This window comes from Oncorhynchus mykiss, chromosome 18, assembly GCF_057628025.1.
Source record: "Oncorhynchus mykiss isolate SJ-2025 chromosome 18, ASM5762802v1, whole genome shotgun sequence".
Classification (NCBI taxonomy): domain Eukaryota; kingdom Metazoa; phylum Chordata; class Actinopteri; order Salmoniformes; family Salmonidae; genus Oncorhynchus; species Oncorhynchus mykiss.
In genome coordinates, this window is record NC_143039.1 from 30,307,124 (window position 1) to 30,326,483 (window position 19,360).

A 19,360-nucleotide genomic window follows, 5' to 3' on the forward strand; every position below is an offset into this window, starting at 1 on the left:
CTTGGAGGACACTATGGTGTTGAACACTGAGCTGTAGTCAATGAACAGCATTCTCACGTAGGTGTTCCTTTTGTCCAGGTGTGAAAGAGCAGTGTGGAGTGCAATAGAGATTGCTTTAACTGTGGATCTGTGACATACAGGTGTAAATTTGGAATCATTCCTTTATCTATTTTTTTATTTGCCAGAAAGGCCTGTCATTAATTATATAAAACAAGAAGCCGAACTTTAAAGTACATAAAGACTGTTTTAAATGAAAATGTCCTTGGCTGAATTGGCCAGCGTAAATGCAAGACAATGGGCACAGCATCAGTGGTGTGGCAACTGTACAATAGCACATAGCAGCTACAGTAATGATGTATTTTACAGTAAAATATATTATAGGAAATATATCAGTCAATGTATGTTGGTACTGTAATCTGATATTTCCTGCATCAACCTTAGTGCCTCGTAACAAATATAGCACTATTTATTATCTGGTGTAGAGGGTGAATTAGCCTTGCCCACAATATTCAGGTGGTTGAGTCGCGCCGTCACCTTGGCACCAAGTCTATTGGTCTGAGACTTCAGAAACATCTCCAGCTGCTGCTCTCTTGACTCCCTGTGGAAGTTATGAGTCAAAGTTAAAGACATATTAATAATCATACCTGTTGTTCTTGGTTTTGAAATCTTCCATTAAATAAAAAAGAGATCTGTTTTAGATTAGAAAGAATCACAAAGTGTGTGTGTGTGTGTGTGTGTGTGTGTGTGTGTGTGTGAGAGAGATAGTAGTTGATGCTAACACCAGATGCTGAGTGGGAGGGAAAGGAACAGTGTTGTGTTCACCTGGAGGTGTTTACTGTACTGACAGGCATCATCTGGGGAGTTTTACAGGGACTCGGGGAACTAGTGGAGGAGAAGCAAAATGAGCTGTTGTTATCTCCACTTTAATCTAACCTTTATCTAACATCCTCTTTTACAATCCCAACCTGGCCACAAGGGGGCAGTAGTACAGCAGCATCATTATAATTCTGTATCTCTTGACTAATTTTGCATCATGCTGATATAACGTCATTATTTTAGCCAAATTAGAAGAGATCATTTGATTATAATATGATTTTTGACAAATCCAATTACTAACAATTAGCATGCCACACCATCAATAGAAGTACAGAGATAACGACAAACCAAACATGAAGGAATAAACAGAAAATGGTGTGCGTGACATAAATGCTAATTTAAGTTATTGATTGATGACAATTGGCAAGGACTCAAGGGAAGACACACTGATTGAGTTGTAGGCTAAATTAAATGCCAGTATTCCTCATAGGGATTAGAGGTTAATTTAGTGGAAACACAGATGCATGATGCTCCTAGTCCTGCAGTGTATGTGTGTGTGTGTATGTGTGTGTGTGTGTGTGTGTGTGTGTGTGTGTGTGTGTGTGTGTGTGTGTGAACAGTATACCTGCTGTCATCTTTAAAGCTGTCGTCTTTCAGCTGTCTGGGAGTGGAAGGTACATTCTCTGGCAGGGGAAACTCTGCTCGGATCATCTCGGGTGTGAGAGATACTCCCGTGCTTTCAGACCTGGTAAAACACATCAGTCACACAAACCTCTGAAATGGATTCCTGTTACTTTCAGTCCCCCTGCCTGTCAGTGTGTGTTAGTGCTTACGGTCCATCCAGTAGCTCCTCTGTCATATCTTCTGGAAGGCCATTCAGAGCTGTGGGCGCCATGGTGGGCAGAATGTCACTGTTGAAGGGGTCAGACCTGGTGGAACACACGGTTAGGTGATAGACTCGGAGGTCATTAAAGGACTGGTACATTAACTGACTCAATGACTCAACTCTATTATATCAACTGTATTTATAAAAGGTAACACAATTTCAGCCCATGTTGTACAGCTGAGTATAAACATACAGGCTAACATCCTGTTGATGTTTGCAATATCTTCACGTCAGATGACTAGGCAGCCCTATGGTTTGTTGTAGAGGCCTACTTTAACTGATAGGCAACATTTCACTTGGACTTGTTTGGACACTACTTCAACAAAGCAGAGGATACAGCGCTGGCTCTTAGTAACCCTGGTGCTGGAATGGATTCCAGAAAGGAGTCTGCACCATGGCCATAGATCTTAGACAAGGGAACAGAGTGCCGGTCCCCCCTCACCCTGTAAATATGAAGTAAATCACTGTGTTTCCATTCATAAGTCTGTCTGTGAGACTTGCACTGGTCTGGGCCTGTAGCTAACGTGCTACAGCTTAGCCTTAGCCATTCTGGAGGCAGATCTGGAGGCAGAGAAGAAGCACGCAAGAACATCCTTGGAAGAAGTGGACACGCACAAACACACTGAGCCAGCTGGTGGAAGTTTGTGGATGACAGCGTACTTCCTAAGGAGCAAAAGGGTTTTCCACGTTCGTCAAGTCAAAATGCTCTGAGGAAGGGTAGGAGGTTTTTTAAGTGCAACTTACTGGTTGCGTGCAGGGCCTTCATTGAAGCTCTATGCAATCAATGGAAAATCTGCATATAATAGCAAAACAATCCTAACTAACTATCTCCCACAGGAGACGGCTGAGGGGAGAACGGCTCATTATAATGGCTGGAATGGAGTAAATGGAATGGCATCAAATGCCTGGAAACCATGTGTTTGATGTATTTGATACCATTCCACTCATTCTATTCCTGTAATTCCCACGAGCCCGTCCTCCCCAATTAAGGTGTCACCAACCTCCTGTGCTATCTACCTACCCATAGCATCCCAGTACCATGAAACCTCGGCTGTGGGCTGGTCAAACAAGATGATCAAACAAGATAAGCTCATTAATAAAAAAAGTGTTCAGTTGTGTGTGAAGAACAACAGTCTATACGTTGCACTGTTTGCTCAAGAATACATAGTATAGATGAGTTAGTACATCATGATCCATTAAGACACTGTCACTTTAGCGGTCGCTTTACGCAGCTGTATGTGTGGTGTGAGCCCTGTAAAGCTGTGCTACTGGATCCTTACATGCGCGGGGCCCAGCTACTGGTGAGTGTGGGACTGTTGGACAGAGAGGCCAGGGCAGCCGATGGGAACTTCTTCCAGGTCATCACGCCTCGGATCACATCCTGCAATTTGATCAGGATAAAGAATTGTGTAATTGTTGTAAAAACGACTTTGGCTTTAGTCTCAATTACCACAAATGTCCACATTGTGTGAAAAATCAAGGTATTATATTCTATTCTATTATTTTTTATTCTATTTTAATTCTATAGAAATGCAATGCTAGTACACAAAAATGTGAGAGTTTTTGCTTAATAACTCCTTTTGATATGAGAGACCTACTGTTCGGTCTAAAAATGTATTCTGAGTGCTGGGGGTGTGCATTCCAAACACAGAGGGCTTTGGGATGGTGTACCGGGGCAGTGTACACAGGTGGTACTCCAGATCACACTCTAGGTAGAGGGGGTCTGCTTTGAAGGCATGGAGACCGGGGGGCTGGGTTCTACAGAGCAGAACAAAGTCCAACAAGGAACACGAACAGTATAAATTATCAATGCAAAATTATTCACAATTATCGATATTCTCAGGCCCGGTGAAGGATTCCACTATTGACAAGAGGAACAGCTGTTGTGGGAATCATCAGGACAGAGATTCCAACAAAACATTTCCAACACTATGCATGATAGTAACACCAATCATTACGACTACATATGATATGCATGATGAACACATTTATTTATACAGCAGTGGAGGCTGGTGGGAGGAGCTATAGGAGGACGGGGTTGTTGTGATGGCTGGAATGAAATAGAATAATTGGAACAGAGTCAAATGTGGTTTCCATATGTTTGATGTGTTTCATACCGTTCCATTTATTCAATTTCAGCCATTACAATGGGCCCGTCCTCCTATAGCGCCTCCCACCAGCCTCCAGTGATATACTGTAAATAAATAAATAGATGTGTTCTATCCTATTCTGTGTTATTCCCTTACAAAGATTCTGAGGGGGTGAGCGTAGGGAGGCTTCAGCAGGGCGCTGGGGGCCGTGAAGCTCAGACTGGGACACTCATCCTCCTCGCCCTCTGGCTCGGCCACTGCACACCCCGAGGGAGAACGGATCACCCTGGGCAACAGTTCATCCTGAAAGACAGGGACACAACCACGTAAGCAACCAGTGCATTAGGAGACTGAAACAGGAGAGACGACCTGAACTTGTTCAATACCAAACACACATTTTTGTTTTCCGTTACAAAATGTTTTTCTACAGTGTTCCCTAATGAATATGACCCAGCAGAGAAAAAAATAAAAAAAGATTTATCAGTCTTGTATAACAGCCATGCTGGCAAGATTAGAGATACACCATAAAAATCATATCAATGAGATGGGGCCAATCTATTAGAAACTCTAGTTCTGCAATTGCAAAAATCCTACTTGACGTTGTCCTAAAGTAAGATCAGATCTGACAGTTGTAGGATGTTCCTGTAATAAGTATTGTTGTGGTAAAGAGTTTGCTATGGAGAGCTGCCCGCAAATGAGTAAGTGTTTGTATGATGGGAGCTAAGTGGGGACCATGAGCTCTGGAGAAGGGTGATTAATGGTTGTCTTGTCATGGTCTTGTCAAACATGGGAAACTATAGGAACATTAAAAAAAATAATGGTTTGATTACATAAACAACGAGGTTATTGCTGTATCAGTTTGAGCAAATACACACACGCTATTGGATGTCAGAGGAGCAGAGCAGATCCTAGTCTCTGACAGTGACACCATTAAGTAATCAATCAAACCATTCAGAGTTCTCAGGGTTATTGCTGCTTCACATCATTGTTTATGTTATATCACTTGTACATCGTCTCGTAAAAGGCTTAAAGGATTGACTGTGATTTATTTCCTTTGTATAAATGGATCTGTGTATTACACACCACCTACGTAAGCGTCCCACAGTGTTGGTGGTGAGTCTCTTGGCTCACCTGTGCCCCAGTGCATAGCGTCCTGGGCTGGGATGGGGGGGAATGTAGCTAGCGGCAGCCTCAAAGGCCGAAACAGGCTGGTACCCCATTAACTTGTAGTGCTGGGGAACCTTGAGAAACAACACACGTAATGGGACACAAGTGAGCACGTTACTGTACAATTTCTAAGCAAAATCCCTGTCATCATCAGCAGGTACGTTTACATGAGTGACTGATAGGCAAACATAGCTCGTTGTTAGTGCTACAATGTACAAGCAACATCAACAATTCTTTATTTAGGCAAAGACCTCTTATGTAACCGTACCTTCAGGTTGAAGAATGGTGTGTGTCATTTGACCAGGACCTCAGTAGGCCTAACAGGGACGGCACCCCATGCATTGGGAGCCTGGGCATACAGTACAAGGCCAACACTACGTTATGGTCATTTTCACTAAATCATTTCAATGAATACAAGCTACTGGGCAAATCAAATCAGTGTCCCTTCTTTTCAAGTAGTCCACGCAAGAACAAGATGGCTTTTTATCAAAGTGCACTGCATTTACCAGTTGATCAGACTGGTTAGGAAGAGAGAAGATGTGAAGATGTGAATGATGTGATGTGGATGTGAATGTGAAAGGAATCACGTTGTCTGGTGAGATCTTCGGGGGATGAAGGGGCTCCTCCTCAACTGAAAACAGAAAAATGCATGCATCTTGCTTGCTTCCAACATCAAAATGACTTGGGGGTTCACATCATTTGAAAATAGATTTTTATTTTATTTTGGCACAACAAATGCGTGTGCTGCATCGTTCAGGTATGTATTTTGATCATATGCCTGTGTCAAATAGAGAACACGTTTGCCCTGTGGGGTCTCAACAGTGCAATACCTCTTACTCCTGTGGACAGGCGCTTCAAGCTTTGAGTCAGCTGCCTCAACGAGACCAGTCTGTTGTTCACACGACATTGAATCACCACCTGAAACACATGGTGCACTCACTTAGAGGTCGTGTTGTTTCAAAAGGTTATGCATGTTTGTGAGTAAACCCGCTTCCTGCTGTATGACATCTGTTACGGTACATGTTTCTTGCTCAAATAGAGAATGATATAAATACAAAACCCAAAAATGTTTTCAAGTATGCATTGGGCTAAATTTGATATTAAAGAGAACCAGGACTTGGACATTGTCAGCTTTCCAACTGCCTATGAGATATTGTATAACATACTGGTTTTACAGTTTGTCATTTGGTTGAATGTAGGCTACATCATTAACTATAGCTTACCTTAGGAATTTGCATCCCAGACATATGACAGGGACTACTACATGGCTTAAGATCGTTATCATAGAGAGTATACACACCGCCTCACAGGGCTTGTGGTTTGTGAGTGAAACCGTTGTGTTGAGTGGGCTGGGATGAGGCACTCGATGCCTATAGGGCCTAATCTAAGGCCAATGGAGTGAAAGAGAGAGGGCTAAGTACTGTACCTTGCTTGCTGCTGGAAGAGCCTCAGAGCTCTCTGCCTGATCTCCAGATGACTGCTGGTTTTGATTGTGAAAAAGAAAATGGATGAAAGCAGCTCTCATGCTCAAGGGGGAAAAAGCAATATGCATTCCATTTGAAGCCATTTTAGAGGCAAACAGGTCAGTTTTGACTTCAACATGGTACCTGGCCTGTGTTCCTATGCTTCCTGGCTGATGTTTTGGTAGAGAGCTTAGGTTGGCCTCTAGCAAAGTCCTTCTCCTTCCTCACCTCTCCTTTTCTAACCTGGAATTAAGACGGGCGTTCGTCATGTTCAGAATATGAGCAAGTGTGACTAACAGGGATCAATCCCGGGAGAATGCATTAGCCCACTAAGCCAAAGCCTAGGCGTTTGCTAGGGGAGCCATTGCAACTCTTCAAGTCTCAGGTAAGGTTACTGATCATCACACTAGCATGGTCAGTAAACTACCCCTGTTACACAAACGTATGAAACAGATGAGGACAAGGCATAGGGAAGAGGTGTAAAGGAAGTTTTGGTTCCTGGCATGAGCTCCAGATTCCAGAGAAGACACATGAAAGGAGTTTATCCAATCACCAAGTGGAGTGATTGTTCTCTCTAAAAACAATGGTGGCCTGTAAAGAACAGAGTAAATACAGACAATAAACAGAGAGAGGGGAGAGGAAGTGCTGTTAAGTGTCCTGGGAGAGATCTGTCACCTGTTCCCCTTTAGAAGAAACAGCAATAGCAGTAGCTCTCCCTGACATTACAGCGTCATGTTGCGTATCTAATTTAAAGTCACTATGGTTGGCTTCATACATTTACTGGCCGTTCTCAATCAAACTCAAATACAGTTGCACAGCCTGACTTCAAACCAAATCAAATCAAATTGTATTTGCCACATGATCCGAATACAGCAGTGAAATGCTTACTTACAATCCCTTAACCAGCAATGCAGTTCTAAGAAAAATAACTTAATACACTACACATACAAAAGTATGTGGACACCCCTTCAAATGAGTGGATTTGTCTATTTCAGCCCCACCCGTTGCTGACAGTTGTACAAAATTGAGCACACAGCCATGCAATCTCCATAGCGAAACATTGTCAGTAGAATGGCTTTCCTGAAGACCTGAGTGACTTTCGACGTGGCACCATCATAGGAGGCCACCTTTCCAACAAGTCAGTTCGTCAAATTTCTGGCCTGCTAGAGCTGCCCCAGTCAACTGTAAGTTCTGTTTTTGTGAAGTGGAAACGTCAAGGAGCAACAACAACTCAGCCATGAAGTGGTAGACCACACAGAACGGGACTGCAGGGTGCTGAAGCGCGTAGCGTGGTAAACACTCACTACCGAGTTCCAAACTGCCTGGAAGCAACGTCATCACAATAACTGTTCATTGGGAGCTTCATGAACTGGGTTTCCATGGTCGAGCAGCCGCACACAAGCCGAAGATCAACATGCGCAATGCAAAGAGCCAGCTGGAGTGGTGTAAAGCTTGCCGCCATTGGAGGAGGAGTAATGGTCTGGGGCTGTTTTTCATGGTTCGGGCTAGGCCCCTTAGTTCCAGTGAAAGGAAATGTTAACGCTACAACATACAATGACATTCTAGATGATTCTGTGCTTCAAACTTTGTGGGAACAGTTTGGGGAAGGCCCTTTCCTGATTCAGCATGACAATGCCCCCGCACATAAAGTGAGGTCCATACAGAAATGGTTTGTTGAGATCGGTGTGGAAGAACTTGACTGGTCTGCACAGAGCCCTAACCTCAACGCCATCCAACACCTTTGACTTGAATTGGAATGCCGACTGCAAGCCAGGCCTAATCGCACAACATCAGTGCCCGACCTCACTAATGCTCTTGCGGCTGAATGGAAGCAGGTCCCTGCAGCAATGGAGTGGAGGCTGTTATAGCAGCACAGGGGGGACCAACTCCACATCAATGCCATGATTTTGGAATGAGATGTTCGACGAGCAGGTGTCCACATACTTTTGGTCATGTTGTGTATATGTAACAGTATAACTTTAAACCGTCCCCTCGCCCTGTCTCCATTCATCATCCTTGATTGGAGTCCACCTGTGGTTAATTCAATTGATTGGACATGATTTGGAAAGGCACACACCTGTCTATATAAGGTCTCACAGTTGACAGTGCATGTCAGAGCAAAAACCAAGCCATGAGGTCGAAGGAATTGTCCGTAAAGCTCAGAGACAGGATCGTTGCGAGCCACAGATCTGGGGAAGAGTACCACAAAATGTCTGCACCATTGAAGGTCCCCAAGAACACAGTTGTGTCCATCATTCTTAAATGGAAGAAGTTTGGAACCACCAAGACTCTTCCTAGAGCTGGCCTCCAGGCAATACTGAACAATCATTGAAGAGGGGCCTTGGTCAGGGAGGTGATTGAGGGAATGGAGCAAAGTACAGCGAGACCCTTGATGAAAACCTCAGACATTGGCGAAGGTTCACCTTCCAAGAGGACAACGAGCCTAAGCACACAGCCAAGAAAACGCAGGAGTGGCTTCGGGACAAGTCTCTGAATGTCGATGCGTGGCCCAGCCAGAACCCGGACTTGAACCTGATTGACCATCTCTGGAGAGACCTGAAAATAGCTGTGCAGCAACGTTCCTTATCCAACCTGACATAGCTTGAGAGGATCGGCAGAGAATAATGGGAGAAACTGCCCAAATACAGGTGTGCCACGCTTGTAACGTCATACCCAAGAAAAATCGAGACTGTAATCGCTGCCAAAGATGCTTCAACAAAGTACTGAGTAAAGGGTCTGAATACTTACATAAATGTGATGTTTTTTTATTTTTCTACAATTGCAAAAAAAAATCTCAACCTGTTTTTGCTTTGTCATTATGGGGTATTGTGTGTAGATTGAAGAAGAAAACAAATCTATACATTTTAGAATAAGGCTGTAATGTAACTAAATGTGGAAAAAGTCAAGGGGTCTGAATACCTTACGAATTCACTGTTTATGATTATTAATGTGAGTAAATTATGGTTCCTCACCATCTGAAATAATTGGCTCTCTCCACCTGGATGTCCTGTCGCACCCTGGTCTCAAAGAATGCCTCCTTCATCTGTCTTGTCTGGATGCCCAGCTTAGGTTGGGCCATCATGACTGAATTGTAAAATATATATATATATATACACTGCTCTAAAAAATAAAGGGAACACTTAAACAACACAATGTAACTCCAAGTCAATCACACTTCTGTGAAATCAAACTGTCCACTTAGGAAGCAACACTGATTGACAATAAATTTCACATGCTGTTGTGCAAATGGAATAGACAACAGGTGGAAATTATAGGCAATTAGCAAGACACCCCCAATAAAGGAGTGGTTCTGCAGGTGGTGACCACAGACCACTTCTCAGTTCCTATGCTTCCTGGCTGATGTTTTGGTCACTTTTGAATGCTGGCGGTGCTTTTACTCTAGTGGTAGCATGAGTGAACAACCCACACAAGTGGCTCAGGTAGTGTAGCTCATCCAGGATGGCACATCAATGCGAGCTGTGGCAAGAAGGTTTGCTGTGTCTGTCAGCGTAGTGTCCAGAGCATGGAGGCGCTACCAGGAGACAGGCCAGTACATCAGGAGACGTAGAGGAGGCCGTAGGAGGGCAACAACCCAGCAGCAGGACCGCTACCTCCGCCTTTGTGCAAGGAGGAGCAGGAGGAGCACTGCCAGAGCCCTGCAAAATTACCTCCAGCAGGCCACAAATGTGCATGTGTCTGCTCAAACGGTCAGAAACCGACTCCATGATGGTGGTATGAGGGCCCGACGTCCATAGGTGGGGGTTGTGCTTACAGCCCAACACAGTGCAGGACGTTTGGCATTTGCCAGAGAACACCAAGATTGGCAGATTCGCCACTGTGCTCTTCACAGATGAAAGCAGGTTCACACTGAGCACATGTGACAGACGTGACAGAGTCTGGAGACGCCGTGAAGAACGTTCTGCTGCCTGCAACATCCTCCAGCATGACCGGTTTGGCGGTGGGTCAGTCATGGTGTGGGGTGGCATTTCTTGGGGGGCCGTGCTCGCCAGAGGTAGCCTGACTGCCATTAGGTACCGAGATGAGATCCTCAGACCCCTTGTGAGACCATATGCTGGTGCGGTTGGCCCTGGGTTCCTCCTAATGCAAGACAATGCTAGACCTCATGTGGCTGGAGTGTGTCAGCAGTTCCTGCAAGAGGAAGGCATTGATGCTATGGACTGGCCCGCCCGTTCCCCAGACCTGAATCCAATTGAGCACATCTGGGACATCATGTCTCGCTCCATCCACCAACGCCACGTTGCACCACAGACTGTCCAGGAGCATGCCAAGGCGTTGTAGGGAGGTCATACAGGCACGTGGAGGCCACACACACTACTGAGCCTCATTTTGACTTGTTTTAAGGACATTACATCAAAGTTGGATCAGCCTGTAGTGTGGTTTTCCACTTTAATTTTGAGTGTGACCCCAAATCCAGACCTCCATGGGTTGATAAATTTGATTTCCATTGATCATTTTTGTGTGATGTTGTTGTCAGCACATTCAACTATGTAAAGAAAAAAGTATTTAATAAGAATATTTCATTCATTCAGATCTAGGATGAATTATTTTAGTGTTCCCTTTATTTTTTTTGAGCAGTGTATATACACACAGTTGAAGTTTACATACACCTTAGCCAAATACATTTAAACTATTTTTTTCACAATTCCTGACATTTAATCCCAGGAAAAATTCCTGTTTTAGGTCAGTTAGGATCACCACTTTATTTTAAGAATGTGAAATGTCGGAATAATAGTAGAGAGAATTATTTATTTAAGCTTTTATTTCTTTCATCATATCCCAAGTGGGTCAGAAGTTTACATACACTCAATTAGTATTTGGTAGCATTGCCTTTAAATTGTTTAACTTGGGTCAAATGTTTCAGGTAGCCTTTCACAAGCGTCCCACAATAAGTTGGGTGAATTTTGGCCCATTCCTCCTGACAGAGCTGGCGTAACTGAGTCAGGTTTGTAGGCCTCCTTGCTTGCACACGCTTTTCAGTTCTGCCCACAAATTTTCTATAGGATTGAGGTCAGGGCTTTGTGATGGCCAGTCCAATACCTTGACTTTGTTGTCCTTAAGCCATTTTGACACAACTTTGGAAGTATGCGGGCCATTGTCCATTTGGAAGACCCATTTGCGACCAAGCATTAACTTCTCGACTGATGTCTTGAGATGTTGCTTCAATATATCCACAATTTTCCTCCCTCATGATGCCATCTATTTTGTGAAGTGCACCAGTCCCTCCTGCAGCAAAGCACCCCCACAACATGATGCTGCCACCCCCATGCTTCACGGTTGGGATGGTGTTCTTCAGCTTAAAAGCATCCCCCTTTTTCCTCCAAACATAACGATGGTCATTATGACCAAACAGTTCTATTTTGTTTCATCAGACCAGAGGACATTTCTCCAAAACATACAATCTTTGTCCCATGTGCAGTTGCAAACCGTAGTCTGGTTCTTTTATGGCGGTTTTGGACTAGTGGCTTTTTCCTTGCTGAGCGGCCTTTCAGGTTATGTCGACATAGGACTCGTTTTACTGTGGATATAGATACTTTTGTTCCTGTTTCCTCCAGCATCTTCACAAGGTCATTTGCTGTTGTTCTGGGATTGGTTTGCACTTTTCGCACCAAAGTACATTAATCTCTAGGAGACAGAAAGCGTCTCCTTCCTGAGCGGTATGACAGCTGCGTGGTCCCGTGGTGTTTATACTTGCGTACTATTGTTTGTACAGATGAATGTGGTACCTTCAGACATTTGGAAATTGCTCCCAAGGATGGACCAGACTTGTGGCGGTCTACAATTTATTTTCTGAGGTCTTGGCTGATTTCTTTTGATTTTCCCATGATGTCAAGCAAAGAGGCACTGAGTTTGAAGGTAGGCCTTGAAATACATCCACAGGTACACCTCCAATTGACTCAAATGATGTCAATTAGCCTATCAGAAGCTTCTAAAGCCATGACATCATTTTCTGAAATTTTCCAAGCTGTTTAAAGGCACAGTCAGCTTAGTGTATGTAAACTTCTGAGCCACTGGAATTGTGATACAGTGAATTATAAGTGAAATAATCTGTCTGCAAACAATTGTTGGAAAAATTACTTGTGTCATGCACAAAGTAAATGTCCTAACAGACTTGCCAAAACTATAGTTTGTTAACAAGAAATGTGTGGTATGGTTGAAAAACGAGTTTTAATGACTCCAACCTAAGTGTATGTAAACTTCCGACTTCAACTGTATATCTGTAACTTAGTAACAGCAAATACAGTCTGCAGCAGACCCAAATGGCAATGAATTAAGCATTCCAGACTTTGAATAATCTGAGTTAGCTTTCAGTCATACTAGCAAACAAGTCATCCGACAAACCCGGTTTCTCCCCTCTTTACATTAAGTGAATAGTGAATGACACTCCTTCATCTCTTAGAGAAAATCTCATGTATGTTGATTACTGGTGTGAAAGTTGATTACTGGTGTAAAACTTGTCCAGGTACCTTCCCTCAGGTCTTTAGAGCTCAGTTTATCAGTCCGTTGTATCAGTATCTTGACCACTCCAGCAGGGGCGGACACATCAACTGCTGTCTTCAGGCTCAGCTTCGCATCACTCTCTCTTCTCTCCCTTACAGTCTATTGAAATCATACAATACCAATCACACACCAGATATGTTCCTATTCGTATGATTACCTCATTATCTACGTCATTGTATAGTCTGCTAAATGAACTGGAGTGAGTTTCTGGAAAGCCCTGTCACTAACATTGTCCTTTATTTCTAGGATGACTCTTCTCTCTGTGCAGCTGGGTTTTCAAGATAAATAAGGTGTGATGTCAGCTAGAAGACTTTCTGGAAACGCACCCCTGGTACAGCAGGGGTTAAATGGTTGCAGTACCTTTGACTTTTCAGGTGTCCGCATTGACCTCTGCTTGGTTTGGGTCAGAGGTGTCTCAAGGAGATAGGTGGAGGCCCTCGACTGTCAACAAACAAAACTTATTTTGCATATCCCACGTCTTTCTCCTGTTGACTGGGTCAGAAACAACACCAATAAATGTATGTAGCACATTTCCTGCAGTCAAATGACCAAATTACCCTGTAGTGGCTTCATCTGTGGAATGTTACTCATATATTTTTTTGTAATTTCATAATTAATAAACGTTTTTTTATTTTTTAAATGCTGAAAAGCCGATGTTTCTATGTCAAACGGTTTTGTGATATTTCAGTAATATTGGGACGCAAACTGAAAATGTAATACATTTTAACGCTATATCTGACATGGTGCAGGTGTCTTCTTTTTTTAAGCCCATAACCATGTATGTGAGGTGTAAACTTATGTTTCACAGTCAATTTGTTTAAGAATACCAAGAAACAGTCTGTGTGACCATGATTTAGCCCACTGCAGTAAAATGTCAATAATAGTTTGTTTCCATCACTCTAGGCCAAGGGCCCAAACCTAATGCTAACGGAGTAAAAGAGAGAGGGCTAAGTACTGTACCTTGGGGACTGCCTGCTGGAAGACCTCCAGAGCTCAACATAGCTATAAGTTGACTAACAACTTACCAGGCTTTATCTGCAATTAATAACTGAATTGTGTACTTAGCTAATAATTTGACTTTGATACTGCCATTGGGGCTGTTGGCATTGTATGAGTAGATATATCCTATCAATATTTGCTAAACAAAATAAACAATAATCTTCAAAATAGTATCAGTGTAGATGAAGGGGAGGAGACAGGTTAAAGAAGGATTTTGAAGCCTTGAGACAATTTAGACATGAATTATATATGTGTGCCATTCGGAGGATGAATGGGCAAGACAAAAGATGTAAGTGCCTTTGTATGGTAGTAGGTGCCAGGCGCACGGGTTTGAGGGTGTCAAGAACTACAACGTTACTGGATTTTCTAGCTTGACAGTTTCCTGTGTGTATCAAGAATAGTCCACCACCCAAAGGACATCCAGTCAGCTTCAAATCAAATCAAATTGACATAACTGTGGGAAGCATTGGACTCAACGTGGGCCAGCATCCCTGTGGAACGCTTTTGACACCTTGTAGTCCATGTCCAGATGAATTGAGGCTGTTCTGAGGGCAAAAGAGGGTGCAACTCAACCCGCCAATTCTTCAATTAACTCATTCATATCTTATCTTCGTATCTTTTATTGCGAGTCCAGGGAGAAGTAAACATGGGAATATTTGATCCGAAGCACACACATTGAATGGATTGGATACCGATGCATTTTGATATGACTGCAGTTCCCTTGCTTGATAAATCATTAACTCCTCTTAGTCATAACACAGGGGAGTAAAACTCGTCCACTGTCAGTGATGGAGTGCACCCATTTTCTCATGGGAACTGAATCAAAAATAATATTTTATATACAGACTAGAAACAAGAATAACCTGTTTATCTTTATAAGTGACCGTGCGTGGTTTTGAGTCTGTAGCCCAGGACTTAAACAAAGAAGTTAGCCATGAACAGAAATCAATTAAACAAAAGGATATCATCATAACTAGAATCGTGCAGAAGAACCATATATGTGCATTTTCAAGAAATGTAGATAAACATGATACATCATTATAAAAAAATTGTAAAAAATTTGGGGGGGGGGGGTTTATTCAAGTATCTATCAACTATAAAATCCCTAATGTGTTATATGCACACTTAGAAACAGAGAAACATTTGATTATATGAAAATGGAACAGTATGCACTTGTATGGTTCTTCTCTGCAAGAGTTCATTTTTTATCTCTCTAAATGTTTGTACAATTTCTATTTTCAAAGTTTGCAGACAGAGAGTGTCAGAACAGTACATGTGCTGCACTTATGTGCATAGCACTCGTTCTAGGAAATGTGCGTAAGCATTGTTTACACAAGGATATTGTAACCACTTAACAATCACATATTTTCCATTCTTATCAGTAAAGAAATATATTTGGCTCAGTGCATCAATTGACGGAACTCACAATGACACAAAATAACAAGCAATAACGTGACACAAAGCAAGAAAACAGGAACTTTGCTGACCATATATCAAATATGTACATAATTGTAACTATGACCTGGTAAAAATGGCATAATTCAATATAGTGTTTGATGAACTAACCTTTAACATTTCAAAATGGTTCTGGCATACCTAAGTGTCAGGTGGGGCGAGGAGGACCCGCTGAGGGTGCAGACATAGGGTTTGGGGTTGAACTGGGAGATGACCACCTGTAGAGTGACCTGGGACGTGTCATACTGGAACGGTCTGAATGTGACGGTCACCTCCACCTTCCCATTGGCTGGAATCACTCCTAGAATCAAACACAAACAAACGATTATACCGGTCTTGACAAACTCAGAATTTTGACCAATAATGCATTTTTGAAAGGAAAATATTGCATAGGCCTACCTAAACTCAACACTTCGAACCCCTCAAACCACGGAAAACCTAGAGATAGGCTTTCAGATCTCTCTACCTAGTACTAGGCTATTTGCGTAACCCAGGAAATCCAGCATCACTCATTGTCTGGAAAGCATCACCATCAATGCCAGGGACAAAACAGCACAGTTCCCCCTGTTCTAGATGCACCGAGTCCCTGACTGCTTTATGTCAATGTGGCTGTTGCAGACCATGAGCATCTTTCCACAGTAATTCAGACACAAGACATGATGGTGGTGTTGAGGAATCACAGGTCAGGGCTAGGTAATGAGCTAACAATATTACATAAGTTCATAGAGGTTAGTCTGGCTGTCAGCAACAACAACAAAAAAAACGATTATGTGGTTCAAAGTTGAAACTAATCACCTCAATTAACTAACACCAAAACATAGCCGGAACCTTTTTGTGAACCAGAAATGATCCTACCGTCAAATACTTCTAAATAAATTGATACACATCTGGCAATGAGACTCGTGGGCTTAATACATTAATCACAGAATATATACCAACTGTAGATAGAATAATACAGGTGTTATCCTCACTGTCTGTCTGACTGAGCTGTTAAGATGTTGTTGCTATCTCGTTCTAACATAATGGTGTTATTACCACTTTATTCAGTGGCCTAATGTAAAGTGCTACCAAGTCTGTTGATTGGAGTTACCTGACAGGGGCTGGACAGAGAAGGCCTTGTGTGGCTGGATGATGTACACCTGGAACTCAAAGTCAATGGGACAGCTGCAGCTCAGAGGGATCACATGGTTGACACTGGAAGGTCAAAGACGAGTCAAAGGTCAAAGATAACAAGCATAGATATCGCACTGCCCCAGAAAGGGCAACAGCCTACATGTTCTTTGTGACCTACAATGTAAAGCTAAATCAAATTCAGTCGGCCACTCAGTTCAAAAGACAATCATTTTTATCAAGAGATAAAAAATATCCTACGAAAAAAATCTGTAAAATGTAAACAATTATTATATCTCTAGGGCTCTACAAATGTTTATATTCTGATATTTGTGAAGTATTCTCTTTCCAAGCGTATTGTTTTAACTGAATATTGTTGAATATGCAAGACAAATACTACTGACCCTAGCATATACCCCAGCATATGGCTTATTTAGAGAACTACGATTAGCTATCTACCTGTGCAAATGGACTCTAATATATTGACTGCTCACCGCATCATTAGTGTCAACAGAGATTATTAAAAACAAACGTTTATGATCCGTTACATGACCATAATAACACACTGAGTTTATTCCACAAACAAGCCTTTGTTGCCACTCATCATGTTTATCTGGCAGGCTAATTCAGAAACTGGTGCACTTAGCAAACACTTAGCAGACTAGGCTGTAGCTGTTGCCTATCCCTTACGGAAGAAACACATGAATTTCACATGTAAACACATGCAAGACGAAACCTTCTAGCAGTACCCTGGTCCCAGATCAGTTTGCAATGGAGTGACAATGACCTTAGTTGGCAAGACAGCACAAACAGATCTGGGACCAAGCTTACCTTGCAGCAACTATGGAGAGAAACGTTGACAACAAACAACATCTAATGCATAAACACAGCAAATTCCTATTTTGATTGACAATTGAATAGATTAGAAGTAGAAGTTGAAGACATCACTGTCAGGCATGACAGCAAGCGAACTTGATTAGAAACTAACATAGCACTGGATCCCAACCTTGCAATGAACCCGAATACAGTCATAGAAGTAGCGCCATTCATCAGGACAGAAGTGTACTTTCACTGTGTAGGACAGTCCGGGGATGCTGTACAGAATATCAAAATGGAGGAATTAAGCATCAACGCTAACACTCATACGAATCGAAGATTATAGACGGAATGCATAACATGACATCAAATAGTAATAAACAAATACCTGTTTTAAATATTTTGTTTTGAAATGCTTTGTTTGGGTTGGGATAATGTGAATGTTGATCACTTCAGATGATATGTTGATAAGCTTCTGAGGAAGATTACAACAAAGATGAATTAGATGATGCCTTGTATAAGAATGTACTGGTAGATGAAGTGCATATAACTGCACAATTGTATATAAAAAGTCAGTGCTTTGTCTTTTGTTCTCTTGGAACAGTCAACACATTGCTGAAGCTCATTGCTTCACTCACCAAGCTCCTCTGATAATCCTTCCCCAGTTTAAACCCACTGAAGTGAAGTGCTGAGGGTTCTGCTTGGATTGCACTGTTGCTCTTGAGTTTGGTATAGGTTTCTGGAAGGTATAAGTATAATATAAATGAGATATATGTATTCACCATCTGCTTAGTCCCATGTGGCTCAATTGGTAGAGCATGGTGCTTGCAATGCCAGGGTTGTGGGTTTTATTCCCATGGGGGACCAGTACAAAAAAAAGTATGAAAACGTATGCACTCACTACTGCAAGTCGCTCCGGATAAGAACATCTGCTAAATGACTAAAATGGAAATATAAGAAACCAAAATGCCTGAGGAGCCACACACTGTATAATGTAGGCTATGGTAACTCAGATAGCAGCATGAGCATACTAGCCCAAGCACTCTACTACAATAAACATATTCTTCTTGACTGAATATAGCCTGTCAAACATATGACTGAGATGTATCAAATCGTTCAAGTGTAAGGGTCCTACGGGTCTCTAGTAGGTGATGAGGGACATCAGAGGGACTTCTTTTTCTGTCCTCCACCAATTGGCACAGGGGCCGAGGGTGTCTTCTTCCTTTGACTGTCTGTGAATGTCTCTGATGCAGTGTGTGCCACTTCCATCACTTCCATCACTTCTCCATTTAAAACAGTGCTGAAGAAGATCGCAAACAATATCACACATCACATCACATCAGATATGTAAATGCTTGCATTTCAAAGATGCAATGTTGTCCATATTATAATGAGAAGAACCAAATGACACAAAGCTAGCAAGCCAACGTTGTGCATGTGCAGCTACAGTGGTTGACACTGGAAAGCAAGCAAACTAGCTAGGGACGGGTTAGCAAGAGAGAGTGGAAGCTAGCACAACATAGAGGAGCAGCTAGCAAAGAGGAACAGCTAGCTACTATAACGTTAGATTGTTATCAAACTACATGACACCCGTGCGTCTTTCTGGATATATTAGTCTGTAAACAGTTTTTGTAGGTTCGATTTGGTAGCTCATAAACAACACAAGTTTTTATTCGTTGCATCATGTCGGTGCTTTTCAAGGTTAAAAACGGCCCGTACCTGTTGTTTCACCTACAAAACATCCACCAAACACTCTCGTCGCCATAGTAATGCTTCCGTGGGACGTGGTTAGTACAAGCAAAGAGTTTCTAAACCCAGAGGCGCAACATCGCCAGACTTCTGGGAACGCTTGCAAAACAGACCCAGCATATAAAACCGGGTTTGGGGGTTTGAGAATTGAATGAGAGAAGCGAAAAATTATTCTTTAGTGGTTAATTTATCTAAAGGCACAACCTAGATTCGAGCCAATGTATTAAGCAGTTGAACATGGTATTACTACAACCTCGTGAAAGTGAAAACAACGTCATATTGAAGGAGTG

The 19,360-nt window shown here is 42.4% G+C and overlaps 1 protein-coding gene across 1 annotated transcript; it reads right to left on the minus strand.

The window, feature by feature from the left end:
• Positions 1–224: 224 nt before the first annotated feature.
• Positions 225–19,340, minus strand: LOC110497099 (cilia- and flagella-associated protein 221). The gene is given in 22 exon segments (XM_090206643.1): positions 225–598; positions 823–882; positions 1,442–1,561; positions 1,650–1,745; positions 2,983–3,083; positions 3,301–3,453; positions 3,949–4,095; positions 4,924–4,962; positions 4,965–5,033; positions 5,228–5,308; positions 5,797–5,877; positions 6,567–6,665; positions 12,852–13,040; positions 13,302–13,357; positions 13,360–13,433; positions 15,537–15,696; positions 16,486–16,589; positions 17,512–17,599; positions 17,710–17,796; positions 17,960–18,060; positions 18,457–18,621; positions 19,041–19,340. Coding segments are annotated over 18 exon segments (1,809 nt in total). The 5' UTR covers positions 17,556–17,599; positions 17,710–17,796; positions 17,960–18,060; positions 18,457–18,621; positions 19,041–19,340; the 3' UTR covers positions 225–462.
• Positions 19,341–19,360: the final 20 nt, after the last annotated feature.